The sequence below is a fragment of the Ranitomeya imitator genome, chromosome 1, assembly GCF_032444005.1.
Source record: "Ranitomeya imitator isolate aRanImi1 chromosome 1, aRanImi1.pri, whole genome shotgun sequence".
NCBI lineage: Eukaryota > Metazoa > Chordata > Amphibia > Anura > Dendrobatidae > Ranitomeya > Ranitomeya imitator.
In genome coordinates, this window is record NC_091282.1 from 602,895,353 (window position 1) to 602,923,178 (window position 27,826).

Genomic DNA, 27,826 nt, shown 5'->3' on the forward strand with positions numbered 1-27,826 from the left:
TCTGACATGTGCTGCACCCATCCTGCGCCTCCATTCTGCCACTGGCTGCTCCCATCCTGTGTCCCCATCCTGTCATGTGCTGCTCCCATCCTGCGCCCCCGTTCTGTCATGTGCTGCTTCCATCCTGCACCCCCGTTCTGTCATGTGCTGCTGCCATCCTGTACCCCCGTTCTGTCATGTGCTGCCCTATTCTGTCATGTGCTGCTCCCATCCTGCGCCCCCGTTCTGTCATGTGCTGCTGCCATCCTGCACCCCCGTTCTGTCATGTGCTGCTCCCATTCTGCGCCCCCGTTCTGTCATGTGCTGCTCCCATCCATATGCCCCATACGCTGCTCCATAAAGGTTTATGGCCCCCATCAGGTGGCGTAAGTAACAAATAGCTGTGGCATGAAGTGCCACAGCCTCATGGCACAGCAATTTGTTACTTACGCTACCTGATTCTTTTCCGGCGCCATTGTCTTGCTCCTCCTGGTGCCAGAATCGGCGCCTGCGCAGTCCGCGCTTTCCGGCGCCATTTTCTTGAAGACACACTGCTGTGTGTCTTCAAGAAAATGGTGCCGGAAAGCGTGGACTGCGCAGGCGCCGAATCCGGCACCAGGAGGAGCAAGACAATGGCACCGGAAAGGAATGGCATAAGTAACAAATTGCTGTGGCATGAAGTGCCACAGCCTCATGGCACAGCAAGTTTTTACTTACACTATTCCTTCGGGCGCCATTGTCTTGCTCCTCCTGGTGCCGGAATCGGCACCTGCGCAGTCCGCGCTTTCCGGCGCCATTTTCTTGAAGACACACTGCTGTGTGTCTTCAAGAAAATGGCGCCGGAAAGCGCGGACTGCGCAGGCGCAGATTACGGCACCAGGAGGAGCAAGACAATGGCGCCGAAGGGAATAGTGTAAGTAAAAACTTACTAAGGCGGCGGATTATTTGCATAATCAGGGCGCAAATATGTAGACGGCGTCCCCGTGCTCCCGACCCCCTGCTCTCGGCGGCATTTTTTCTATAATATAACGCTAGGAGCGTCGCGCCTACGCAGTCTATTAAGGCTTCGGACAGATTGACGCTCCCAGCGTTATATTATAGATATACAGGGGAGATGACACCCAGATATACACTACATACAGGAGAGATGACACAGGTATATACTATATACAGGAGGAGATGACAGATATATACTATATACAGGAGGAGATGACACATGTATATACTGTATACAGGGGAAATGACACACATATACTATATACAGTGGAGATGACACAGGTATATACTATATACAGGAGGAGATGACACAGGTATATACTATATACAGGAGGAGATGACAGGTATATACTATATACAGGGGAGATGACATACAGGTACATACTATATGCAGAGGAGATGACAGGTATATACAGGGGAGATGACAGGTATATACTATATACAGGGGAGATGACACACATATATACTATATACAGGAGGAGATGACACAGAGGTATATACTATATACAGGCGGAGATGACACACATACTATATACAGGAGGAGTGATTCAAAGTCTCCTCTTAACAGTTGTTGTAGAGATGTGTCTGTTGCTAGAACTCTGTGTGGTATTGACCTGGTCTCTAATCTGAGCGGCTGTTAACCTGCGATTTCTGAGGCTGGTGACTCGGATAAACTTTTCCTCAGAAGCAGAGGTGACTCTTGGTCTTCCTTTCCTGGGGCAGTCCTCATGTGAGCCAGTTTCTTTGTAGCGCTTGATGGATTTTGCAACTGCACTTGGGGACACTTTCAAAGTTTTCCCAATTTTTCAGACTGACTGACCTTCATTTATTAAAGTAATAATGGCCACTCGTTTTTCTTTACTTAGCTGCTTTTTTCTTGCCATAATACAAATTCTAACAGTCTATTCAGTAGGACTATCAGCTGTGTATCTACCAGACTTCTGCTCAGCACAACTGATGGTCCCATTCCCATTTATAAGGCACGAAATCCCACTTATTAAACCTGATAGGGCACACCTGTGAAGTGAAAACAATTTCCGGTGACTACCTCTTGAAGCTCATCAAGAGAATGTCAAGAGTGTGCAAAGCAGTCAAAGCAAAAGGTGGCTACTTTGAAGAACCTACTGTAGAATATAAGACATATTTTCAGTTGTTTCACACTTTTTTGATAAGTATATAATTCCACATGTGTAATTCATAGTTTTGATGCCTTCAGTGTGAATTTACAATTTTCATAGTCATGAAAATACAGAAAAATCTTTAAATGAGGTGGTGTATCCAAACTTTTGGTCTGTACTGTATTTATACATATTTCACTACAGTATGAACGTAGGACTAGCAGTAATATAACATTTGTCCTGAGACTTCAGGTCACAGGGGTCACAACATATGTTATCCTGAGAAGGCAGTCTCCTGTCTCCAATCTCACCAGGGGGCCTTGCTAAGAACCAGGAAGGGGAAACATTTCACACCTTCTGGCTCTTTTGAAGTGAGATGTCTGTAATGGAGTACCACCCCCGCCCTGATTTCATAGACCATACTTCATTAACATTTCCTATCCTGCTTCAGGTGGGGGACATTGTTTTCCTTTGTTGCTCTCTGCAGGGGGCTTCTCAGACTTGCTGGGACAGTGGGACTGGACATCTGGAGTCTCTTTTGTACTTTCAGCTCCAGGTAACAGAAGTTTGAGGGTGGGTGTGAGCCCCTCCATCCATCCAAGGGACTGATCCCTAGGGTTGGAGTAATAAGCCCATGGATATACTATCATTCTTCTGGGACCTGTGTGGTGTGGTGTGAGGAGCTAGGATCTGCTGCTGCGGCCAGATCCTGGTGTCTGTCTATGAACTAGTGTTTTGTTTTCCCTAGAGTCGGATTATCGGGTGTTGCCCTGGATTTGTTATTTTGTTGCGGCCTTATTGTAAGTTGAAGAACCTGATCACTGTTTGCCGGAATATTCTCTCAGTTGCAATAAAGGTCTCTTGGATTATTCATCGGTCTGCTGTCCCTGCTTGCTCTGTCGCACACCCCGTCACAAACTGGTGGCAAGCAGCGGGATCAGAGCAGAAGGAATGGAGATCAGCGGCCCAGCAACAAATGGAACCAGAACCTCAGGATACAGGAACTGGACTGTGATGAACCTACAGACAAAGGCCCGTGAATTAGGGGTCAGTTACAAAGGACTGTACAAGGATCAGCTGATTGAGGCTTTGGAAGGAGCTAGCCTTCAAGATGGCACTGGAGAGGGACTCCCTGGAGGTAAATACTCTGAAAAGTCAGTGGGTTGTGTGGTATGAGGAGGAGATGGCCTTGCTGGGAGAAGAAGCCACCATAGAAGATAAACGGGAGGCTATTCGGAGAGCTCATGAAAGGCAGCTCTCTGAGGAAGCAGCTAGAGCCCACAGGCAGACCTCCACCATAACTCCCACCATGAGGGAACCTCCAAGAGTGTCCCGCAAGGACTTTAAGCCATTTAACGAGGCTGCAGGGGACATTGAGGGATTCTTCCAAGACTTTGAACATCAATGTCAGTTAATGGAAGTCCCAGAAATAGAGCGGGTCAGACATCTGGTGGGACTTTTGGACGGTGTGCTGCAGATGCATACAGAGCTATGGACCCTCGGTGGAATCGAGAGTATGAGGACATCAAAGAAACCATTCTGGAACATTATGCTGTGCATCCAGGGACCTACAGGACTCAGTTCCGCTTGCTAACATGTAGGGGGCATGGGTCTTTTAAAATGTATGCCCATAGAATCAAAAAAGCATGCCATCGCTGGCTGGAGGGGGTGGGGGCCTTAACGCCGGAGACCATCCTCCAGGCCATCCTAAAAACAGTTCTTTGCGAAGTGTCCCACAGAGATCAGGGAATGGGTGCGTGAGAGAAAGCCAGCTACAGTAGAACAAGCTGCCGCCTTCGCTGATGAGGTTCTCACCACCAAGCCTCAGTGGAAAAAGTTGCTGATAGATGGAGAAAGAACTACCAACTCCCCTTCATCACCAGTGGCTCCTTTACCTTCAGTCCCCAATGTTCACCGCCCTACTGATACCCGTGTGAAAGTGCCTGCAGCTGCTACCGCATCTTCTGGAATGCAACGCTGGGGAAGAATAGCAGAACGTAGATGTTATGGATGTGGGCAGCCTGGGCATCTGCAAGCTGCCTGTCCAGGTGGTCGGAGGAGGAATGGCCACACCCCAACTTGGCCAATCCGCTATCTACAGACACCTTCAACAGAGGAAGAGCTTGTTTCACTCCGTGATGACTTGCCAAGTGACCATAATATGTCTGCCCAACTACCTGGAGTTTATGGGATGCGGGCCACCGCCACCTATTCTTCTGATCTGCGGAAGTTATGCTGGATGGCCAAAAGGTTGTTGGCTTCCGTAACTCGGGGGCATTTTTCACTATAGCTGATCTCCGGGTGGTTCAGCCAGAAGCCATTCAAAAGGGACCAGGGATTGCCATTGAATTGGCTGGGGGCACCCAGAGGAATATCCCAAAAGCCAACGTGATCTTGGACTACGGCTTTGGGGCAAAACGATTCATGATTGGTGTGATGAGTGGCCTTCCTGCAGACATTCTTCTAGGAAATGATGTGGGGGGGATCTCCAGTGCCACTTTGTGGGTGCAGTAACCCGAAGTCAAGCCAAGAGAGACGCATAAATGGATATGCTCAACCAGTCATTGGAGCCAAGACCATCAGCATTGCCTTAGCAGCCGGTGAGTGACACTTCTGTGGGGGATAATATAAGTGTCCCTTGGGATAAAGCTCAGTTTAGACAAGAAGTAGAGACTGACCCTACCCTAGCCAGTTTTAGAGTTCGGGCTGAAGTGGGGCGGATAGGGGAATATGGGGAAAGAATTATGAAAGAAAATGGACTTCTATATCGTGTTACCAATACTACCTCTCCAGATAAACCCTGGAATTCTAGTAAGCAGCTGATTGTTCCTCAGAAATACAGGGTTTCCCTACTTCACCTTGCTCATGATATCCCTACTGACGGCCATCAAGGGAAAACCTGAACGGAGAGATGATTAACTCAGGTTTTCTAATGGCCTGGGATTTCTCAAGCAGTAGCACATTTCTGCCAAACTTGCGACATATCTCAGTGTAGAGGGTGACCAGGAGATCCAAAGGCACCCTTGCAACCTTTCCCCATAATAGAAGAGTTCTTCCAAAGAGTAGCTGTAGATATTATTGGACCCCTGGCTAAACCCAGTAAATCTGGAAAGCAGCACATTCTCACTGTTGTGGACTATGCCACTAGATACCCAGAAACGGTTGCCCTGTCAAGTATTTCTGCCGCCAAAGTAGCCGAGGCCCTGGTTACAATTTTCACTAGAGTGGGATTCCCAAGTGAGATCCTATCGGACCAAGGCTCCCAGTTCATGTCAGAGCTGGTACAGTGTCTCTGGCGCACTTGTGGAGTACGAGCGATCCGAACTACACCATATCATCCTCAAACCAATGAGCTTTGTGAAAGGTTTAATGGCACCCTGAAGAATATGCTAAAGGCCTTCACTGAAATAGATTCAGACTGGGAGAAGTAACTATCCCATCTCCTATTTGCCTACCGGGAAGTTCCCCAGAGGCCACAGGGATTTCTCCATTTGAGCTGATCTATGGAAGGAAGGTCAGAGGACCCTTAAAGGGACACTGTCACCTGAATTTGGAGGGAACAATCTTCAGCCATGGAGGCGGGGATTTTGGGTGTTTGATTCACCCCTTCCTTACCCGCTGGCTGGAATATTGGATTGAAGTTCATTCTCTGTCCTCCATAGTACATGCCTGCACAAAGCAATCTTGCCTTGCGCAGGCAAGATTGCTTTGTGCAGGCATGTACTACGGAGGACAGAGAATGAACTTCAATCCAATATTCCAGCCAGCATGCAGCCAGCGGGTAAGGAAAGGGTGAATCAAACACCCGAAAACCCCGCCTCCATGGCTGAAGATTGTTCCCTCCAAATTCAGGTGACAGTGTCCCTTTAACCCTGCTAAAAGAATATTTGGAGGGGCAAGTGGAAGATACAGGAATCCCTGTTGCCCCATACGTCCTGAAGCTTCGCAAAACTCTAGCTCAAATTGCTAGGTTTGCTCAGGATCATGTACGGATGGCTCAAACCAGACAGAAGACATAGTATGACCGCAAAGCACGCTATCGAGAGTTTGCAGAAGGACAACGTGTCTTGATGATTGTTCCCCATCCACAAAATAAACTTCAGACCACTTGGGAAGGTCCCTTCCGAGTTCTCAGAAAACTTAACGACACCAATTACCTCCTTGCTTTAGATGACCAGGGTCGAAGGCAAAAGACTATCCACGTGAATATGATCAAGGAATATCATGACCGGACCCTACCTGTGATAGCCAGTTGTCGGCTAGTTTCAGAAGAGAGTCAAAACGAGGACCCGTTATCGGATCTTGTTGAAGCTGCGAGAACCCCATCCACTGTGGAACAGGTTCCTCTGGGAGACCACTTGAATTCCTTACAACAGAAACAAATGCTGGAAGTGCTTCACCAAAGACAGGCTGCTTTCTCATCCCGACCAGGGCAAACCACAGTAACTCAGCATAATGTGGACACCCAGGGCATCCGCCCTATACAGCAGGCTCCTTACCGGGTACCAGAATCTGTTAGAAGCACCATGCAACATGAGCTGTAGCAGATGTTACAGCTGGGGGTAATTCAGGCCTCACAAAGTCCTTGGGCCTCTCCTGTGGTGTTAGTACCCAAGAAAGATGGCAGTACTAGATTTTGCGTGGACTACAGGCGATTAAATGACCATACCATTAGCGATGCCTACCCAATGCCCCGCATCGATGAACTTCTAGACCGGCTAGCTAGGGCAAAATATGTCACCACCTTGGATCTCAGCAAGGGATACTGGCAAATCCCTCTAACGGAGCGAGGAACAGAAAAATCGGCTTTTATAACCCCCTTTGGTCTGTTTGAATTCCTATACATGCCGTTCGGTATGAAGAATGCCCCTGCCACATTTCAGCGAATGGTAGACCAGATACTGCGAGGATGCGGCGACTTTGCTTGTGCCTACTTGGACGACATTGCTATATTTAATCACACATGGGAGGATCATTTGAGTCAAGTAGCTGTTGTTCTCGACCGGCTTTATGCAGCTGGCCTAACAATTCGACCTGATAAGTGCCAGTTGGGGATGGGTGAAGTACAATACCTGGGGCATAGGGTAGGGGGAGGGAAACTACGTCCTGAACCTGCCAAAATACAGGCTATCAGAGAATGGCCTGTACCCCAAACCAAGAAACACGTTATGGCTTTTTTTGGGCACTGCTAGCTATTACAGGAAATTGGTTTCTCATTTCAGTACTGTGGCCAAACCTCTTACGGACCTTACGAAGAAAGCCATGCCCAGAGTGGTGACCTGGACTTCAGCATGTGACGAGGCTTTTAACCTGCTGAAGAACGCCCTCGTCTGTGATCCTGTTCTTGCTGCCCCGGACTACAAGAGGAGATTTATTGTGCAGACAGATGCCTCTTCTTATGGACTGGGAGCTGTTCTCAGCCAAGTGAGTGCCGCTGGGGAGGAGCACCCCATTGCCTACCTAAGCAGGAAACTGCTGGACCGAGAAGTGGCCTATGCAACTGTAGAAAAGGAATGCCTGGCTGTAGTATGGGCCCTTAGAAAACTGAGGCCATATCTGTTTGGTCGAGAATTTACTGTGGTTACTGACCACAATCCCCTCACTTGGCTGAATAGGGTTTCTGGGGACAATTTACTGCAGTGGAGCCTGGCACTTCAGCCCTACAATTTCACCATACAATACAGAAGAGGGAGCCAACACCAAAATGCTGATGGATTGTCCAGGCAGGAGGAGTCATAAGTCATGTTGGCCATGTCTAAGTGTACTTGACAAGCGACCTGTTGAGGTCACTAGTCTGTACACAATCTGAGAGGGGAAGGGGTTGTAACGGAGTACCACCCCCGCCCTGATTTCATAGACCATACTTCATTAACATTTCCTACCCTGCTTCTGGTGGGGGACATTGTGTTCCTTTGTGGCTCTCTGCAGAGGGCTTCTCAGACTGGCTGGGACAGTGGGACTGGACATCTGGAGCCTCTTTTGTACTTTCAGCTCCAGATAACAAATGTTTGAGGGTGGGTGTGAGCCCCTCCACCCATCCAAGGGGCTGATCCCTAGGGGTGGAACAATAAGCCCATGGATATACTATCATTCTTCTGGGACCTGTGTGGTGTGAGGAGCTAAGATCTGCTGCAGCGGCCAGATCCTGGTGTCTGTCTATGAACTAGTGTTTTGTTTTCCCTGGAGTCGGATTATCAGGTGTCGCCCTGGATTTGTTATTTTTCTTGCGGCCTTATTGTAAAGGTACCTTCACACATAACGATATTGTTAACGATATCGTTGCTATTTGTGACGTAGCAACGATATCGTTAATGAAATCGTTATGTGTGACAGCGACCAACGATCAGGCCCCTGCTGGGAGATCGTTGGTCGCTGAGGAAAGTCCAGAACTTTATTTCGTCGCTGGACTCCCTGGAGACATCGCTGGATCGGCGTGTGTGACACCGATCCAGCGATGTCTTCACTGGTAACCAGGGTAAACATCGGGTAACTAAGCGCAGGGCCGCGCTTAGTAACCCGATGTTTACCCTGGTTACCATGCTAAAAGTAAAAAAAAACAAACACTACATACTTACCTACCGCTGTCTGTCCTTCAGCGCTGCGCTCTGCTTCTCTGCACTCCTCCTGTACTGGCTGTGAGCCGGAAAGCAGAGCGGTGACGTCACCGCTCTGCTTTCCGGCTCCCAGACAGTACAAGAGGAGAGCAGAGAAGCAGAGCGCAGCGCTGGAGGACAGACGGCTGTAGGTAAGTATCTAGTGTTTGTTTTTTTTTACTTTTAGCATGGTAACCAGGGTAAACATCGGGTTACTAAGCGCGGCCCTGCGCTTAGTTACCCGATGTTTACCCTGGTTACCGGCATCGTTGGTCGCTGGAGAGCGGTCTGTGTGACAGCTCTCCAGCGACCAAACAGCGACGCTGCAGCGATCCGGATCGTTGTCGGTATCGCTGCAGCGTCGCTAAATGTGAAGGGGCCTTAAGTTGAAGAACCTGATCACTGTTTGCCGGAATATTCTCTCAGTTGCAATAAAGGTCTCTTGGATTATTCATCGGTCTGCTGTCCCTGCTTGCTCTGTCGCACACCCCGTCACAATGTCAATTACAGCCTGACACTATCTATCTATGAGAAACGTTACGCAAAGAGTTTCAGAGAAAATAATATATTCATTGGTGGAGTGGCCATGGTCAAGCCACAAACCAGCAATTATGATATTAACATGAGAGGCTGGTCTACAAATTTGACCTCCAGGTTACCTCTATAAATTAGGCCTAGACACAAAGAAAGCTGTTCACATGTGGGGGCAGCCTGGAAAGCAGATGTGATCCATTCCATATTTCTCCCTCCCAAGGACAGAGAATCCAAATTCAAATTTCGATATATCTGTAAGTTTATCCCTTTATTTTATCACTGTTTTTGCATATTTGTATGTCACTTTTTATTCCCATATTTTTATACCCTTTTTATTGTAAGCACTGTACCTTTTCTATTAAAGCTTAAAACTTTAATAAGTCTGAACCTTGTATCCTCTAACCTGTTGCTCGGGAGCCACATGTGGCTCGCGGTCCCATGAATTGTGGCTTGTGGCTGTCTGTTAGCTTGGTGCATTAGCTCCAGGTCTAGCAAACAGGTATGAAGAGCACATCTGAAAATGGTGAATTTTGTGAGCAACCCTGCACAGAAGAGAAGATCTGGATGTACATATACTCTTCTTAGGGGTTTTGAGATGATTTAAGTATGGTACGCTGGAGGGGGGCGTGGCCTGAATGCTCATGTGAGCGGACGCGCGGCAGAGCGCTCCCGCTGCTAACATTGTAATTATCCTTATTAGCCGCAGCTGAGCGGCGATTCACGGTGCTTACCGGCTGCAGGAGAGTCCCGGGAGTGCGGCGGTGAATAGCGGTGGCCCCGAGGTCAGCAAATATGACCAGGAGGAGGCAAAGAGACGCCGGAGCCGGCGAGGCTGGGACTGGCCAAGATGGCGCCGACGCCAGGGAGAAGGCGGAAAAGGAGAACGCTGCATGCCAGAAGCGAATGGCGGCGGCAAAGCTCCAGCAGTTTGCTAGAGTGGAGGCCGCAGAGAACGCAGGCAAAGTAGAGGAGGACGCCGGAGCGGACACGGACACAGAAGAGGAGGAGGAAAGCCCAGCAGAGGAGCAAGAGGTACAGCAGGGGAGCAGGGATAACAGCATGGCGGTGGTAGTAGGGGGACCTGAAGATAAGGGGCCAGGAGCAGAGCCCACCCTTAGAGACGTTTTTGCACTGGTGACATCATGCAAACAGTCCCTGACCCAGCAGCTACAGGAGGTCAAGGGGGATACAGCCCAGATAAATGCAGCCCTGCAGAAGATTGACAAACGTGTGGGGGCTGTGGAGGAAAGAGTGAGCACTGCGGAAGATCATATAGTGCAGCTGCAGAAAGCGGAGAAGAAGTTTGCTCAAGCAATATCAGAGCTAGCTGCAAAAAATGAGGATCTGGAGAATAGGTCCAGAAGAAATAACATTCGTATAGTGGGCATCCCTGAAAAAACTGAGGGGAGGAATCCCACGGAGTATACTGAAAGCTGGCTCCTTGAGACCTTTGGTGATGCAGCACTGACAAAAGTATTTGCGGTAGAGAAAGCCCACAGGGTCCCACCGAAACCACCTGTCCCTGGAGCAAGTCCCCGTACCATGCTTGCCAAAATCCTAAACTACAGAGACAGAGACATTATCCTGAGGAAGGCTAGAGACATGACGGATTTGACAATTGGAGGTCAAAGAATTGCTATCTACCCCGACTATTCTGCCCTGGTACAGAAACAACGGATGATGTTCACGGGTATCAAGAGACGGCTGAGGGAACTGGGAGTGCAATACTCCATGATGTTTCCGGCACGACAGAGTGGTGGCGTTGGATAAGATTCATTTTTTCCAGACGCCGGAGGACGCTACCCAGTGGATAGATCTCAATGCTAAAAGGCTTAAAGGGAAAGGAGATAGAAAATACGGGGTGGGTTGGTCGGGAGGTATTTTACTTTTTAAAAAGGAAAAAGATTGACTGACAGTACATTGGTAATTGAGATATGAAGGTTTGAGGGTGGAGCTGGGCATTACGCAGGGAACGCCCTGGGAGTGCTGAAACGGCGGAGAAGTACGAGGGAGGAAGGGTGTGCAGCGTACTAAAAGTTTATTTAGTTTCTTGCAGTTGTAATTTAACCCCTTCCCGACCTGTGACACAGCGTATGCGTCATGAAAGTCGGTGCCAATCCGACCTGTGACGCATATGCTGTGTCACAGAAAGATCGCGTCCCTGCAGGCCGGGTGAAAGGGTTAACTCCCATTTCACCCGATCTGCAGGGACAGGGGGAGTGGTAGTTTAGCCCAGGGGGGGTGGCTTCACCCCCTCGTGGCTACGATCGCTCTGATTGGCTGTTGAAAGTGAAACTGCCAATCAGAGCGATTTGTAATATTTCACCTAAAAAAATGGTGAAATATTACAATCCAGCCATGGCCGATGCTGCAATATCATCGGCCATGGCTGGAAATACTAATGTGCCCCCACCCCACCCCTCCGATCGCCCCCCCAGCCCCCCGATCTGTGGTCCGCTCCCCTCCGTCCTGTGCTCCGCTCCCCCGTCCTCCTGCCCGCTCCCCCCGTGCTCCAATCACACCCCCCCGTGCTCCAATCAAACCCCCCCGCACTCCGATCCCCCCCCCGTGCTCCGAACCACCCCCCCTGCACACCGATCCACCCCCCCTGCACACCGATCCACCCGCCCGCACACCGATCACTCTCCCCCATGCTCCGATCCCTCCCCCCCCGTGCTCCGACGCCCCCCCGTGCCCTGATCTCCCCCCCCTGTGCCCTGATCTCCCCCCCTTATACTTACCGATCCTGGCGGGGTCCCGTCCGTCTTCTTCCCCGAGCGCCGCCATGTTCCAAAATGGCGGGCGCATGCGCAGTGCGCCCGCCGAATCTGCCGGCCGGCAGATTCGTTCCAATGTGAATTTTGATCACTGTGATATAATCTATCACAGTGGTCAAAATAAAAAAACAGTAAATGACCCCCCCCATTTGTCCCCCATAGATAGGGACAATAATAAAATAAAGAATTTTTTTTTTTTTTCACTAAGGTTGGAGTTAGAACTAGGGTTAGGGTTAGGGGTAGGGTTAGGGGTAGGGTTAGGGTTAGGGGTAGGGTTAGGGGTAGGGTTAGGGGTAGGGTTAGGGGTAGGGTTAGGGGTAGGGTTAGGGGTAGGGGTAGGGTTAGGGGTAGGGTTAGGGGTAGGGTTAGGGTTTCGGTATGTGCACACGTATTCTGGTCCTCTGCGGATTTTTCCGCAGCGGATTTGATAAATCCGCAGTGCTAAACCGCTGCGGATTTATGGCAGATTTACCGCGGTTTTTCTGCGCATTTCACTGCGGTTTTACAACTGCGATTTTCTATTGGAGCAGTTGTAAAACCGCTGTGGAATCCGCAGAAAGAAGTGACATGCTGCGGAATGTAAACCGCTGCGTTTCCGTGCAGTTTTTCCGCAGCATGTGTACAGCGATTTTTGTTTCCCATAGGTTTACATTGAAATGTAAACTCATGGGAAACTGCTGCGGATCCGCAGCGTTTTCCGAAGCGTGTGCACATACCTTTAGAATTAGGCTATGTGCACACGGTGCGGATTTGGCTGCGGATCCGCAGCGGATTGGCCGCTGCGGATCCGCAGCAGTGTTCCATCAGGTTTACAGTACCATGTAAACCTATGGAAAACCAAATCCGCTGTGCCCATGGTGCGGAAAATACCGCACGGAAACGCTGCGTTGTATTTTCCGCAGCATGTCAATTCTTTGTGCGGATTCCGCAGCGTTTTACACCTATTCCTCAATAGGAATCCGCAGGTGAAATCCGCAGTAAATCCGCAGGTAAAACGCAGTGCCTTTTACCCGCGGATTTTTCAAAAATGGTGCGGAAAAATCTCACACGAATCCGCAACGTGGGTACATAGCCTTAGGGTTAGGGTTGGGTTGGAATTAGGGTTGTGGTTAGGGTTAGGGGTGTGTTGGGGTTAGGGTTGTGGTTAGGGGTGTGTTGCGGTTAGGGTTGTGGTTAGGGTTACGGCTACAGTTGGGATAAGGGTTAGGGGTGTGTTGGCGTTAGAATTGAGGGGTTTCCACTGTTTAGGCACATCAGGGGTCTCCAAACGCAACATGGCGCCACCATTGATTCCAGCCAATCTTTCATTCAAAAAGTCAAATGGTGCTCCTTCCCTTCCGAGCCCCGACGTGTGCCCAAACAGTGGTTTACCCCCACATATGGGGTATCAGTGTACTCAGGACAAACTGGGCAACAATTACTGGGGTCCAATTTCTCCTGTTACCCTTGAGAAAATAAAAAATTGCTTGCTAAAACATCATTTTTGAGGAAAGTAAAATGATTTTTTATTTTCACGGCTCTGCGTTGTAAACGTCTGTGAAGCACTTGGGGGTTCAAAGTGCTCACCACATATCTAGATAAGTTCCTTGGGGGGTCTAGTTTCCAAAATGGGGTCACTTGTGGGGGGTTTCTACTGTTTAGGCACACCAGGGGCTCTGCAAACGCAACGTAACGCCCGCAGAGCATTCCATCAAAGTCTGCATTTCAAAATGTCACTACTTGACTTCCGAGCCCCGACATGTGCCCAAACTGTGGTTTACCCCCACATATGGGGTATCAGCGTACTCAGGAGAAACTGTACAACAACTTTTGGGGTCAAATTTCTCCTTTTACCCTTGGGAAAATAATAAATTGCAGGCTAAAAAATCATTTTAGAGAAAATAAAATTTTTATTTTATTTTCATGGCTCTGCGTTATAAACTTCTGTGAAGCACTTGGAAGTTCAAAGTCCTCACCACACATCTAGATTAGTTCCTTTAGGGGTCTAGTTTCCAAAATGGGGTCATATGTGGGGGATCTCCAATGTTTAGGCACACAGGGGCTCTCCAAACGTGACATGGTGTCCGCTAATGATTGGAGCTAATTTTCCATTTAAAAAGCCAATTGGCGTGCCTTCCCTTCCGAGCCCTGCCGTGCGCCCAAACAGTGGTTTACCCCCACATATGGGGTATCAGCGTACTCAGGACAAACTGGACAACAACATTTGCGGTCCAATTTCTCCTATTACCCTTGGCAAAATAGGAAATTCCAGGCTAAAAATCATTTTTGAGGAAAGAAAAATTATTTTTTATTTTCATGGCTCTGCATTATAAACTTCTGTGAAGCACCTGGGGGTTTAAAGTGCTCAATATGCATCTAGATAAGTTCCTTGGGGGGTCTAGTTTCCAAAATGGGGTCACTTGTGGGGGAGCTCCAATGCATAGGCACACAGGGGCTCTCTAAACGCGACATGGTGTCCGCTAACAATTGGAGCTAATTTTCCATTCAAAAAGTCAAATGGCGCGCCTTCCCTTCCGAGCCCTGCCGTGTGCCCAAACAGTGGTTTACCCCCACATATGAGGTATCGGCGTACTCGGGAGAAATTGCCCAACAAATTTTAGGATTCATTTTATCCTATTGCCCATGTGAAAATGAAAAACTGAGGCGAAAAGAATTTTTTTGTGAAAAAAAAAGTACTTTTTCATTTTTACAGATCAATTTGTGAAGCACCTGAGGGTTTAAAGTGCTCAATATGCATCTAGATAAGTTCCTTGGGGGGTCTAGTTTCCAAAATGGGGTCATTTGTGGGGGAGCTCCAATGTTTAGGCACACGGGGGCTCTCCAAACACGACATGGTGTCCGCTAACGATGGAGATAATTTTTCATTCAAAAAGTCAAATGGCGCTCCTTCCCTTCCGAACCTTACCATGTGCCCAAACAGTGGTTTACCCCCACATGTGAGGTATCGGCGTACTCATGAGAAATTGCCCAACAAATTTTAGGATCCATTTTATCCTGTTACCCATGTGAAAATGAAAAAAATTGAGGCTAAAAGAATTTTTTTGTGAAAAAAAAGTACTTTTTCATTTTTACGGATCAATTTGTGAAGCCCCCGGGGGTTCAAAGTTCTCACTATGCATCTAGATAAGTTCCTTGGGGCGTCTAGTTTCCAAAATGGGGTCACGTGTGGGGGAGCTCCAATTTTTAGGCACACGGGGGCTCTCCAAACGTGACATGGTGTCCGCTAAAGAGTGGAGCCAATTTTTCATTCAAAAAGTCAAATGGCGCTCCTTCCCTTCCAAGCCCTGCCGTGCGCCCAAACAGTGGTTTACCACCACATATGAGGTATCAGCGTACTCAGGACAAATTGGACAACAACTTTCGTGGTTCAGTTTCTCCTTGTACCATTGGGAAAATAAAAAAAATGTTGCTAAAAGATAATTTTTGTGACTAAAAAGTTAAATGTTCATTTTTTCCTTCCATGTTGCTTCTGCTGCTGTGAAGCACCTGAAGGGTTAAAAAACTTCTTGAATGTGGTTTTGTGCACCTTGAGGGGTGCATTTTTTAGAATGGTGTCACTTTTGGGTATTTTCAGCCATATAGACCCCTCAAACTGACTTCAAATGTGAGGTGGTCCCTAAAAAAAATGGTTTTGTAAATTTCGTTGTAAAAATGAGAAATCGCTGGTCAAATTTTAACTCTTATAACTTCCTAGCAAAAAAAAATTTTGTTTCCAAAATTGTGCTGGTGTAAAGTAGACATGTGGGAAATGTTATTTATTAACTATTTTGTGTCACATAACTCTCTGGTTTAACAGAATAAAAATTCAAAATGTGAAAATTGCGAAATTTTCAAAATTTTCGCCAAATTTCCGTTTTTATCACAAATAAACGCAGAATTTATTGACCTAAATTTACCACTAACATGAAGCCCAATATGTCACGAAAAAACAATCTCAGAACCGCTAGGATCCGTTGAAGCGTTCCTGAGTTATTACCTCATAAAGGGACACTGGTCAGAATTGCAAAAAACGGCCAGGTCATTAAGGTCAAAATAGGCTGGGTCATGAAGGGGTTAATACATGTTGAAATATTTTGTTCTTCTAAGAATTGCGCCGAATTCTGTTATAAACGGTAGCGGGAGGCGGAAGGAGAAGGTTACGTTAACAAGAGTGTTCGCAATGGGTGATGGTGCCCCACTCTTGATAAGAGGCAGAATGTATAGTATTGGGGGGGGGGGGGGGGGGGGGGGGGGGGGGGAGTGTGGGGGAGGGGGGGTAGGGGAAAGGGAAGGGAGGGAAGTTAGACAGCTCAGAACTGGGAGTAAAGACATAACTAAAGATGATGAGCCACATAATGGGGGACCGCTTTAAGATACTGAGTTGGAATGTGAGAGGTCTGGCGGATAAGTCTAGGAGAGCTGCGAGCTTGCAGTATGCAAAGGATCAACGGGCCTCTATGATATGCTTGCTGGAGACGCACTTGATACGGGAGAAGGTGGACGTACTGAATAGACGTTGGATTCAGAAGGGGTATCATTCTACCTTTTCGACGTACTCAAGGGGTGTGTCAGTGTTGGTGCCGGTGGGAGTGCAGTATGAAGAGGTGAAGGTATGCGTGGATGATGATGGTCAGTATGTGGTGATACAGTGTATATTATATGGAGTGAGAGTGTGTGTCGCGGCAATGTATATTCCACCTCCATATTCAAGTAAGAAGATTAGGGAGGTGTTGGAGAAGGTGGAACGATGGGGACCGCTACCACTTTTAATTATTGGGGATTTGAACAATATTTGTGACGATTTTTGGGATAAAAATAAGAACACCCAGAACAGGTCGGAGGGGCACACTACAACATTTGGTACCTATGTGCGTGAAATAGGCATGATTGATCTATGGAGAGTTAGACATGTTGGGGAGAGAGGGTACTCGTGCTACTCACCGGCTCATGCTACGCTATCCAGAATTGATATGGCGCTGGGTAACCGCCTGTTGGACACAATGGTGGGGGAGGTGCGTTATCTGCCGAGGGCCCTTTCGGACCACGGTCCAATTGAGGTGGAGGTTAGGTTGTTGGGGACACGGACTGCAGGTGGGAGAGAATGGAAGATCCATCCCAACTGGTTACATAGTATTGACTTGGAGGGTATAGGGAAGGAGGTGACGGAATGTTTTCCTTTAAATGATGGGAGTACAGATGCTCTAACTGTTTGGGATGCAATGAAGGCGTACCTGAGAGGGCTACTATTTAGAGATATTAGTAGGTGTAAGCGGAAGACGAGGGAGGCAGAGAGAGCAGCGGTGGAGGAGTTGAAGGCTGCAGAGGACGAGATGGTAGTATTGGGGACTTCCGAGGCAGGGAAAAGGTTGAAAACAGTGCAAACTCATATGGAGAAGATTCTGCTGGGAAAAGCTGAAAGGAAGCGGGAGTTTCAAAGGGTGACTTATTTTCAGGAGGGAGAAACAGTGGGCCACATGCTATCGGTGGTAGCTTCTGCTCAGCGAAGTACCTCATATGTACATTCGTTGGTTTCTGATGGTGGGAGCAGGATATCTGAAACATCTGAAATTATAAAGGTCTTTGCGGACTTTTACGCGGACTTATATTCCTCCAGGGTCAATGAGTCAGTCGGAGATACAGAGACTTTCTTGGAGAGTCTGGGTCTCCCGAAATTGAGTGAGGAGGATAGGGTGAGCCGTGATGCCCCTATCACTGAGGAGGAACTGAGTCGAGCGCTGAAGTCTATGGCCAATGGGAAGGCACCTGGAGTTGATGGGTTACCAGCCGAAATCTATAAAAGCCTAGGGGAAGTGTTGATTCCCAGATTAAAGTTAGTACTGGAGGAGGCTGGAGGCCAGGGGTATCTCCCAGCATCTATGAGGGAGGCCATTATAGTGGTTATTCCGAAGGAGGATAAGGATCTGGGGAAACCTGAGTCATATCGCCCAATCTCTGTTAACCATCGATGTCAAGCTCTTGGCCAGGGTGTTAGCTTCCCGTTTGTCCAGTGTCATTACTAACCTTGTACATTCGGATCAGTCCGGCTTTATGCCTGACAGATCTACAGCGGTTAATCTGCGGAGGCTGTATATGAATCTGCAGCTGAAGTCTGACAATTGTGGCCGGAGGGTTGTTGCGTCCTTGGATGCCCACAAGGCGTTTGATAGTGTGGAGTGGGGATATCTCTGGCGGGTGTTGAAGTGTATGGGTATTGGACCGCAATTTGTGTCATGGATTCAATTGCTATATTCACTACCGACAGCTAGAATCAGAGTGAATGGGGAACTTTCTCAGCCTATAAAGTTGGCCAGAGGTACGAGGCAGGGATGCCCACTGTCGCCCCTTCTGTTTGCTCTAGCTGTGGAGCCACTGGCCGCCAAGATTCGACAGTCTGAGGTCCCTGGGTTCAGATATGGGAGTGTTGAGGAGAAGATTGCGCTATATGCGGACAACATTTTACTGTTCCTGGCGGACCCGGAGGACGCCTTGAAAGGGGCCATCGAGATCATTGAGAAATTTGGTGCCTTGTCGGGGCTGAGGATAAACTGGGAAAAATCGGTCCTCTTTGATGTGGATGGGGTGGAGGAGAGTGGGAGTGAGCCATTGGGAGAGGGGCGGCTTAAGGTGGCATCCCTTTTTAAATACTTGGGAATATGGATCTCGATGCCAGTTACAGAGTTTTTGTATAGGAATTTGACTCCTCTCATGGGCGTGCTTAAGGCAAAAGTAGACGCGTGGAACAAGTTACACCTATCGGTGGTGGGTAGGGTTAATCTTATTAAAATGGTTCTGATGCCCAAAATACTCTACGTCCTCCATAACGCGCCAGTTTGGATTCCACGTGGGAAGTTCCGGCAGATTAATGCTCTTTTTAGAAGCCTGATATGGGGGAGGCAATACCCACGTATTAGCCTGGAGACGCTTCAGCGACCCAAGGAAGATGGAGGTTTGGCTTTGCCCAACCCTGAGCTATATTTTCTTGCAGCCCAAAGTCAGCATTTGAAGGGCTGGGCGCGGGAGGCGTCCTCCAGTGCGGTACAACACTTGATGGAGGGGGTGACAAACCGACGCCCGGTGCTGCAGTGTCTGGATGATGGCTCCTTGGGCGTATTGGGGAAATTGTATCCAACTATGTTTTTGATACGTAAACTATGGACCAGACTGCGGCAGATTCGGGGGGTTACGGGACTGACTAAATTTACACCGATATGGCTTAATAATAATTTGGTAGAGTTTGCGGCTCTGGGAGTGCTGACAGAGTGGAATGCTAAAGGAATTTATTTTGTTGCTCAGATAATTCAACAACGAGTGTTAAAATCCTTTTCTCAGCTGCAGGGGGAGTTTGGACTGAGACCGACTGGGGAGTATCAATATGCCCAGATGAAGCATGCTTTTGGAGCTCAAAACAGGGGCGATGGCATTAGGATCCAAGAGGACATAGTTTTGGAATACGTGTGTGGGGATGGGTCCACAAGGGGAGTCATTACCACCCTTTATAAGGACCTACTGCATGCATATTTGCTGGATTTCCCTCTAAAAGCGAGAGCTAAGTGGGAAAGAGATCTAGGCCCAATGGAGAATGAAACTTGGGAGTCGGTGTTGGAGTGGGTTCCACGAGTGTCACCAAGTGAGCCGTATAGACTATCGCAGCTGTACATCTTGCACAGAGTCTATAAATCACCGGAAGTGCTGCATAGAGCAGGGTTGCGTGCTGACTCTGAATGACCGAGATGTAGTACTGAGAATGCAGGAATATACCACATGATGTGGACATGTCCAAGACTGATTGCTTTTTGGCTGGTAGTACTGAGTCGTGTGGAAGGGGCGTATAAATGCAGAGTGCCGAGAGATCCGAAGGTGTGCCTACTGGGATATGTGGAGGAAATTAGAGTGGACAACACCTGGAAGATAGCAATAGCTAGGCTATTATATATGGCTCGGAAGGTGATAGCACGGAATTGGATCAAGGAGGAGCCGCCTACAAGGAGTGAATTCCTGAAATATGTTAAACATGGTCTCAATCTGGAAAAGGGGGTCTACAAAAGACGCGGGAAAACAGAATTGTTTGACAAAATATGGTCTCCGTGGCTCGAGCTGGGATGATTAGGTGTAGGAAATGGGAGGTTGAGGACCTTTGTAGGGGAGAGATTGCTAGAGGAGTAAGCGGTCATAAGTGAGTCAAGCGGCTCAAAGAGCCATCAATACTAGTAATAAAAGTATCATTGGGAAGAAGCTGTCATGGGGGGAGGGGGGGGTGGTTTGGGGTTTGTTGGGATTGTTGGGGGTTTGGAACATGAAGAAACTTTGTTTGTAATACACTGGAAGATGGATGTAATGTTCATGTTTATTCTCAATAAAAATCTATTTAAATGAAAAAAAAAGTATGGTACGCCGGAGACAAGATGACACCACCTGTCAGAGGAGGTGTTTGAAGCTGGATATGACAGTGTCTTGGGAGTGCTTTATAGGAGAATACTGAATGGGGGTATTATAGGAACCCCTGGATCTTTGTATACTGCTTTGGGGTGATTGATTGTTGTGGAAAAGATTTGGTTAACATTATGCATGTAACGGGGGCTTTGGTTGCCACTACTGTGAGGGGACGGGAACAGAAAGTGGCTCGCGATCCTCTCAGAACTGAATGTGGCTCTCAAGGTCAGAAGCGTTGGGGACCTCTGCTCTAAAGGATCCATAGCCTTAAAGTGTGTGACCTTGAGGTTTGGCAGATAGTAGTAATATTTCCGGGACTCATCGCCCGTGTGTTCGTTGAGTGGTAGCAGCGTGTATAAGAGGGGTGTGTGGCCTGTGTCGGTGTGTGATTTATGTTCCCATTACAGCATAGGACAGAGGTTGAATGCTGGACTGAGTGAGAGGAGATAGAATAACCCTTGCAGGTGCTACCCCAAGTCACGTGCTGAGAAGCGGGTACGTGACAGCGTCAAATTATTTCACCAAGTCAGATTTAGGAAAACCTGACATGGGCTTTTATTTTTGGAGAGATCTGTGGGAAGGTAGTGGGACGGATCTCTCCCTCCAGTTTGGGTCTTAGAAGTAACCTATGTCCATGATTCCTATTTAATCTTGCTGGTAAGGGTTGGGGGTGGTTTCATGTGCAGCAGAGCTGGAGGTCCTATGCATGCCTGCATGTGTGAAACTGACTGAACACAGACCAGAGCCAGAGATTAGAGCGAAGCCATTACTGCACCCACGAGTTACATGGCGGTGCAGTCGCCCACAGTAACAGATTATATACGAACGGTCCTGGCTGTGATCCGGATGATCTAGGTTTGGAACTTTAATTTGTAAAGTTTAAAAAAATAAAGATTTTGTTTTTGAACTTACCTGGGTCCCTGCCTTGCTACTGTACTGGGGTGAAAGCCACTCCTCTACATATGGTGGAGAACGCAGGCAGTATGAATTGAGGCATACCCCCAAAGAAAACTGCACATCTGTGATTAAACCTGCAATGCTACAACTCAGGCCCGCTGACAAGATGGAGGAGCTCCTGAAGCAGTTGGTCCTCTCCACTACGCTACATCAGCTGGAGCCTACTCCCCATAAAAGAGTGATAGAGCATGTTGCGAGCATGAACGACCGGTGGTGGTAACCTCACCACAGGTCAGGTGGTGTGTGATGGGAGGGTCTAGACAGGTACAGGTCAGGTGGTGTATAAGGGGAGCGACTAGACAGGTACAGGTCAGGTGGTGTGTGAGGGGAGGGTCTAGACAGGTACAGGTCAGGTGGTGAGTGAGGGGAGAGGCTAGACAGGTACAGGCCAGGTGGTGTGGGAGGGGAGGGTCTAGACAGGTACAGGTCAGGTGGTGTATAAGGGGAGGGACTAGACAGGTACAGGTCAGGAGGTGTGTGAGGGGAGGGTCTAGACAGGTACAGGTCAGGTGGTGTATAAGGGGAGGGACTAGACAGGTACAGGTCAGGTGGTGTGTGAGGGGAGGGTCTAGACAGGTACAGGTCAGGTGGTGTGTGAGGGGAGGGTCTAGACAGGTACAGGTCAGGTGGTGTATAAGGGGAGGGACTAGACAGGTACAGGTCAGGAGGTGTGTGAGGGGAGGGTCTAGACAGGTACAGGTCAGGTGGTGTATAAGGGGAGGGACTAGACATGTACAGGTCAGGTGGTGTGTGACGGGAGGGTCTAGACAGGTACAGGTCAGGTGGTGTGTGACGGGAGGGTCTAGACAGGTACAGGTCAAGTGGTGTGTGAGGGGAGGGTCTAGACAGGTACAGGTCAGGTGGTGAGTGAGGGGAGAGGCTAGACAGTTACAGGTCAGGTGGTGTGTGATGGGAGGGTCTAGACAGGTACAGGCCAGGTGGTGTGGGAGGGGAGGGTCTAGATAGGTACAGGTCAGGTGGTGTGTGAGGGGAGGGTCTAGACAGGTACAGGTCAGGTGGTGAGAGAGGGGAGAGGCTAGACAGTTACAGGTCAGGTGGTGTGTGGTGGGAGGGGCTAGACAGGTACAGGCCAGGTGGTGTGGGAGGGGAGGGTCTAGACAGCTACAGGTCAGGTGGGGGTGAGGGGAGGGTCTAGACAGGTAGAGGTCAGGTGGTGTGGGAGGGGAGGGTCTAGACAGGTACAGGTCAGGTGGTGTGGGAGGGTCTAGACAGGTACAGGTCAGGTGGTGTGGGAGGGGAGGGTCTAGACAGGTACGGGTCAGAAGGTGTGGGAGTGGAGGGTCTAGACAGGTACGGGTCAGGTGGTGTGTGAGGGGAGGGTCTAGACAGATACAGGTCAGGTGGTGTGGGAGGGTCTAGACAGTTAGGCAAGATTCACATTGCGTCAATGGCAATGCACTGGCGGCATCCGTTACAGAGCGGCACTAACTCAATGTAACGGATGCTTCAGCGCACCCATTGACTGCCATAATGTAGCGCATCGCTAACGCATGTCATAATCGGCATGCGTTAGCGATGTTCCGTCATTCTGTGACGGACCCTGGGATGCGGTCTGCAGCGTTTCCGGGTCCGTCACCGCTAGCGTAGGTGGAGCATCTGCGCTATCGCGATCGCATAACGCGATCTTTAAAAGGCACTAGAGTTGGGGCAGTCTGTTTAACGCGTGTGTTGAACGGACTGCACCAACACAATATAAACCTGGCCTTAGAGGGGAGGGTCTAGACAGGTAAAGGTCAGGTGGTGTGTGAGGGGAGGGGCTAGAGCAGGGGTAGGGAGCCTTAAGCCCCCGGGCTGACCTTTTATCAGGCCCCAGGGCAGATTCTCAGGGACCGAATTCTTGGGCAGGGAGCTGTACAGTATTGCTGTATTTTGATTGCCATCAGCTCATTAATACCTTCTTGCTTTGTTAGCACACACATGAAGTATTCACTACTGAACACTGAAGGGCATGCAAAGATTACGTCCTGACAACAGTGCCAGGGTCAGGATATACTTCGTGGGCAGAGTTTCTACGGCCTTAAAAGGATGGTATAGATATCCAAATGGCCCTTGGTAGAAAAAAAAAAAAAAAAGACTCTCCACCCCTGGTCTAGACAGTTACAGGTCAGGTGGTGTGGGAGGGAGAGGGGGCTAGATAGTCAGTGAAAAGTCTCAGGCAGTGCAGGTACCTTGCACAGGTGGCTGCGGCTGCAGTTTCCGCACGTCTTGATCTGCTCCAGGTATCTGTCCAACAGGCTGTGGAAGATGAGGACAGTGAGACATTTGACTACAAAGCCAGATTTAGTCTCTCAATTCAGCCACTCACCAATGTGGCCCCCATGTGATTGGGGCTCTGTCTCGGCACTGAAGGAGCAGTTCCCTCTCGTAATCTCATGTCCACGACCCCACCGATTGGTGGCTCCTTCCCTGGAAAGTCATTGTAGTATGCATGGTCCGGGATCTCCTCTTCCTCTTCATCCCATGCAGAGCCATCAAATCCAGCCATCCTGGAGGAGACACCAGGGAATGTGAGAGCAGGAAAGTCATCCAATCTATGTACCTAATCGTTGCTCTCGCTGCCAAAGCCCAGAGATATCTCATGGGAAGACAACAAACCTGTCGTGTGGTGTTACTAATTTGGGAGGATTCTTGAGGTATTGCTTAAATCGTAATTCAAAGGCCTGTCCTATAGTGCTGATTACATCCTGAGCAAGACCCTCGGGACACTCCAGGATATGGCAAGCTGCAAGAAAACGGGAATTTGTGGTGATGGGCCTTAGCGTCAGAGGACCATAAAATATCACCTAGAGCCCAGTACTACAAAGACCACCAACACATCAGCCAAACTCAAATCGACACATCGGCCCGTCCTACAAATCGACACATCGGCCTGTCCTATAGAAAGGTCGCCCCAACACATCGGACTGTCCTATATAAAGGTCGCCCCAACACATTGGCCCGTCCTACAGAGAGGTCGCCCCGACACATTGGCCCGTCCTACAGAGAGGTCGCCCCGACATATCGGCCCGTCCTGCCGCAGAAACTGTTAGGCATAGCCCACCTCCACATCTGCAACCAAACTGTCTATTGAACCCAGAACAATACAGTAGGGGTCTACTGCCCTTATCCCTCTATCTCCATAGGTACCTCTTTGATTCACTGGATCTTTGGCAACATAAGCGACATATTCTGCTGTGTCCTACAATCAAAAAGGAGAGATAGTCATCGAATTCTGAAATTTGGACTCGAGCGCCTATGCTACATCTCCACACCATAATGGCGAAGCTCTGCTACACCTCCACACCATACTCGCACGGCTCTGCTATATCTCTACACCATACTCACCGGATCTCCCCCTGAAGCGAAAGATATGGACTGCATGTGATGGTTTGCAATGATCTGTGCCAGATAATAACCATATAACAATGTCAGTATGATTATCGCTGACTATCTTCAGCCCCACACGTGTCGGTACCCCCACATTTCTCAAGCGTGTCTTCGCCCCCTCACCTGCTTGCAGTCGGACGCCATGAGATTGAGGCTGCTGGTGGAGACAGTCAGAGTAATGGGCATGCCGGCAAACTTCAGGTTACACTTTCCCAGGATGGAGTTCAGGGATCGGCCCCCTGTCTGTAGAGATGGATCCAGAGTTATCAATAATGATACATCATCCGTGATCAGAGCCCTCCCAGCAGTATGGAGATCACACGAGGAGTGGTGGTATCAGACCCCACAGACCGGGGGTCTTCACTGTGGAGGATACAACATCTACACCCTTATAATCTGGTGTTTGGCATAGGGTTTGTTTGCCATATTAAATCACTGGGAATCTTTTTCGCTGAGCAGAAAATTATTTTCTGCACTTTTTTAGATGTTTTCACCCCTTTAAAGGGAATCTGTCCCCTCAGGACTTGTATGACCTATTAATATGGGCATACAGGTGATAGAAATGTTACACTAGTCCTACATGTCTGCCTCATATTAATGGTCTTGTTACATTCTGTCCCCCGGGGACGTGTATGACTATTAATATGGCCCCCAAAATCGAAGATGAGCTAAGCCCACCAGCATCAGGGGCTTAACTAAAGCATTCTCTAATGCTGTAGATAAGCCCCCGATGTATCCTGAAAGATGAGAAAAAGAGGTTAGATTATACTCACCCAGGGGCGGTCCGATCCGATGGGCGTCGCGGTCCGGGGCCTCCCATCTTCTTACGATGACGTCCTCTTCTTGTCTTCACGCTGCGGCTCCGGCACAGGCGTACTTTGTCTGCCCTGTTGAGGGCAAAGTACTGCAGTGCGCAGGCGTCGGGCCTCTCTGACCTTCCCCGGCACCTGCGCACTGCAGTACTTTCCTCTGCCCTCAACAGGGCAGACAAAGTACGCCGAAGCGTGAAGAAGATGGGAGGCCCCGGACTGGACCACGACGCCCATCGGGCCCGAACCGCAGCGGAACCGCCCCTGGGTGAGTATAATCTAACCTCTTTTTCTCATCTTTCAGGATACATTGAGGGCTTATCTACAGCATTCCAGAATGCTGCAGATAAGCCCTTGATGCTGGTGGGCTTAGCTCAACTTACATTTTGGGGGTGACAGGTTCCCTTTAATAGGTCATATACATCCAAGGGGGGACAGAATGTAACAAGATCATTAATATAAGACCGACAGGTATGACCAGTGTAACATTTCTATTACCTGTATACCCATATTAATAGGTCCATCCCTTACCTTCCGTCTACGGAGAGCCCCCTTAGCTCCAGGCACAGCGTCAGACACCAGGCTGATGGCTTCTCTGTGTGGAGACACAATTCAGTCATATATAATATATACTATAGCAGCTTCCCCCCCACACAGTCACATGACCTGTGGCCCTTACCGTGTCACCTGTGTCCTGGTACTGAAGTCTAGAGCCCGCATAGACTGCAGAACCTCCACACACCCCATGTACTGCAATAGAGGAGCCGGCGTCAAGAGCAGCGGGTAAAGACGAGACGTAGAGACTGCAGTGTGTGATGAATACAATAATAACGAGGGGTGCGGAGCATACAGGGGGCAGCAAAGTAAAGAGGAGACGCAGCGACTACAGAATGTGTTCAGTACATTAATAACAGGAGGTGTAGTGTATACAGGGGGCCGCAGGGTACAGAGGAAAAGTAGCGACTGCAGTGTGTACTCAGCACATTAGTAGCAGCAGGAGAAGTGTATACAGTGGGCTGCGGTGTAAAGTGAAGATGAAGAGACTGCAGCTTCAGCCCGCTACATTAATAACTGGGGTGAAGTGTATACAGGGGGCCGCGTGGTAAAGAGGAGACGTAGCGACTGCAGTGTGTGGTCAGTACATTAATATCGGGGGTGCAGTGTATACAGGAGGCTGTAGGGTAAAGAGGAGACGCAGCGACTGCAGTGTGTGCTCAAGTACTGTACATTAGTATTGGGGAGTGCAGTGTATACAGGGGCAGTGGGGTAAAGAGGAGAAGCAGCGACTGTAGTGTGTTTAATACATTAATAACGTGAGGTGCAGTATATACAAGGGGCTCTGGCTTGGGGTGCAGTATATATAGGGGGCTCTGATGATGGGGAAGTATATATGGTGTATACAAGGTGCTCTGGTTTTGGGACAACATATACGGTGTATGCAGGGGGCTCTGGTGTGGAGGCAGTATATACAATGTATATAGGGACTCTAGTTTTGGAAGAGTATATAGGGTGTATATAGGGGGGCAGTACATACACGGGGGCTCTGGTTTGGGAGGCACTATACACACAGGGGACTCTGGTTTGGGAGGCAGTATACACACAGGGGACTCTGGTTTGGGAGGCAGTATACACACAGGGGACTCTGGTTTGGGAGGCAGTATACACACAGGGGACTCTGGTTTGGGAGGCAGTATACACACAGGGGACTCTGGTTTGGGAGGCAATATACACACAGGGGACTCTGGTTTGGGAGGCAGTATACACACAGGGGACTCTGGTTTGGGAGGCAGTATACACACAGGGGACTCTGGTTTGGGAGGCAGTATACACACAGGGGACTCTGGTTTGGGAGGCAGTATACACACAGGGGACTCTGGTTTGGGAGGCAGTATACACACAGGGGACTCTGGTTTGGGAGGCAATATACACACAGGGGACTCTGGTTTGGGAGGCAATATACACACAGGGGACTCTGGTTTGGGAGGCAGTATACACACAGGGGACTCTGGTTTGGGAGGCAGTACACACACAGGGGCAGCACCATATATAAACAGGGGGCTCTGGTTTGGGGGCAGTATATACACAGGGGGTCTGGTTTGGGGGCAGTAAATACACAAGGGGCTCTGGTTTGGGGGCAGTATATACACAGGGGGCTCTGGTTTAGGAGGCAGTATATACAAGGGGCTCTGGTTTGGGAGGCAGTATATACCCAGGGGGCTCTGGTTTGGCGGGCAGTACAGTACAGACCAAAAGTTCGGACACACCTT

The 27,826-nt window shown here is 49.0% G+C and overlaps 1 protein-coding gene across 3 annotated transcripts in view; it reads right to left on the bottom strand.

Annotated features, from left to right (window-relative positions):
- Positions 1 to 27,826, bottom strand: part of SHC1 (SHC adaptor protein 1) — a 67,520-nt gene that overhangs the window by 9,489 nt on the left and 30,205 nt on the right. For all 3 annotated transcript variants that reach the window (XM_069768734.1, XM_069768742.1, XM_069768727.1), the window contains 8 exons: positions 26,239 to 26,309; positions 26,091 to 26,154; positions 24,874 to 24,993; positions 24,709 to 24,762; positions 24,511 to 24,562; positions 23,980 to 24,106; positions 23,690 to 23,870; positions 23,553 to 23,619 (listed from right to left, as the gene is read on the bottom strand). In XM_069768734.1, coding sequence (XP_069624835.1) covers positions 23,553 to 23,619; positions 23,690 to 23,870; positions 23,980 to 24,106; positions 24,511 to 24,562; positions 24,709 to 24,762; positions 24,874 to 24,993; positions 26,091 to 26,154; positions 26,239 to 26,309 — 736 coding nt within the window. The remainder of the gene's footprint in view (positions 1 to 23,552; positions 23,620 to 23,689; positions 23,871 to 23,979; positions 24,107 to 24,510; positions 24,563 to 24,708; positions 24,763 to 24,873; positions 24,994 to 26,090; positions 26,155 to 26,238; positions 26,310 to 27,826) is intronic.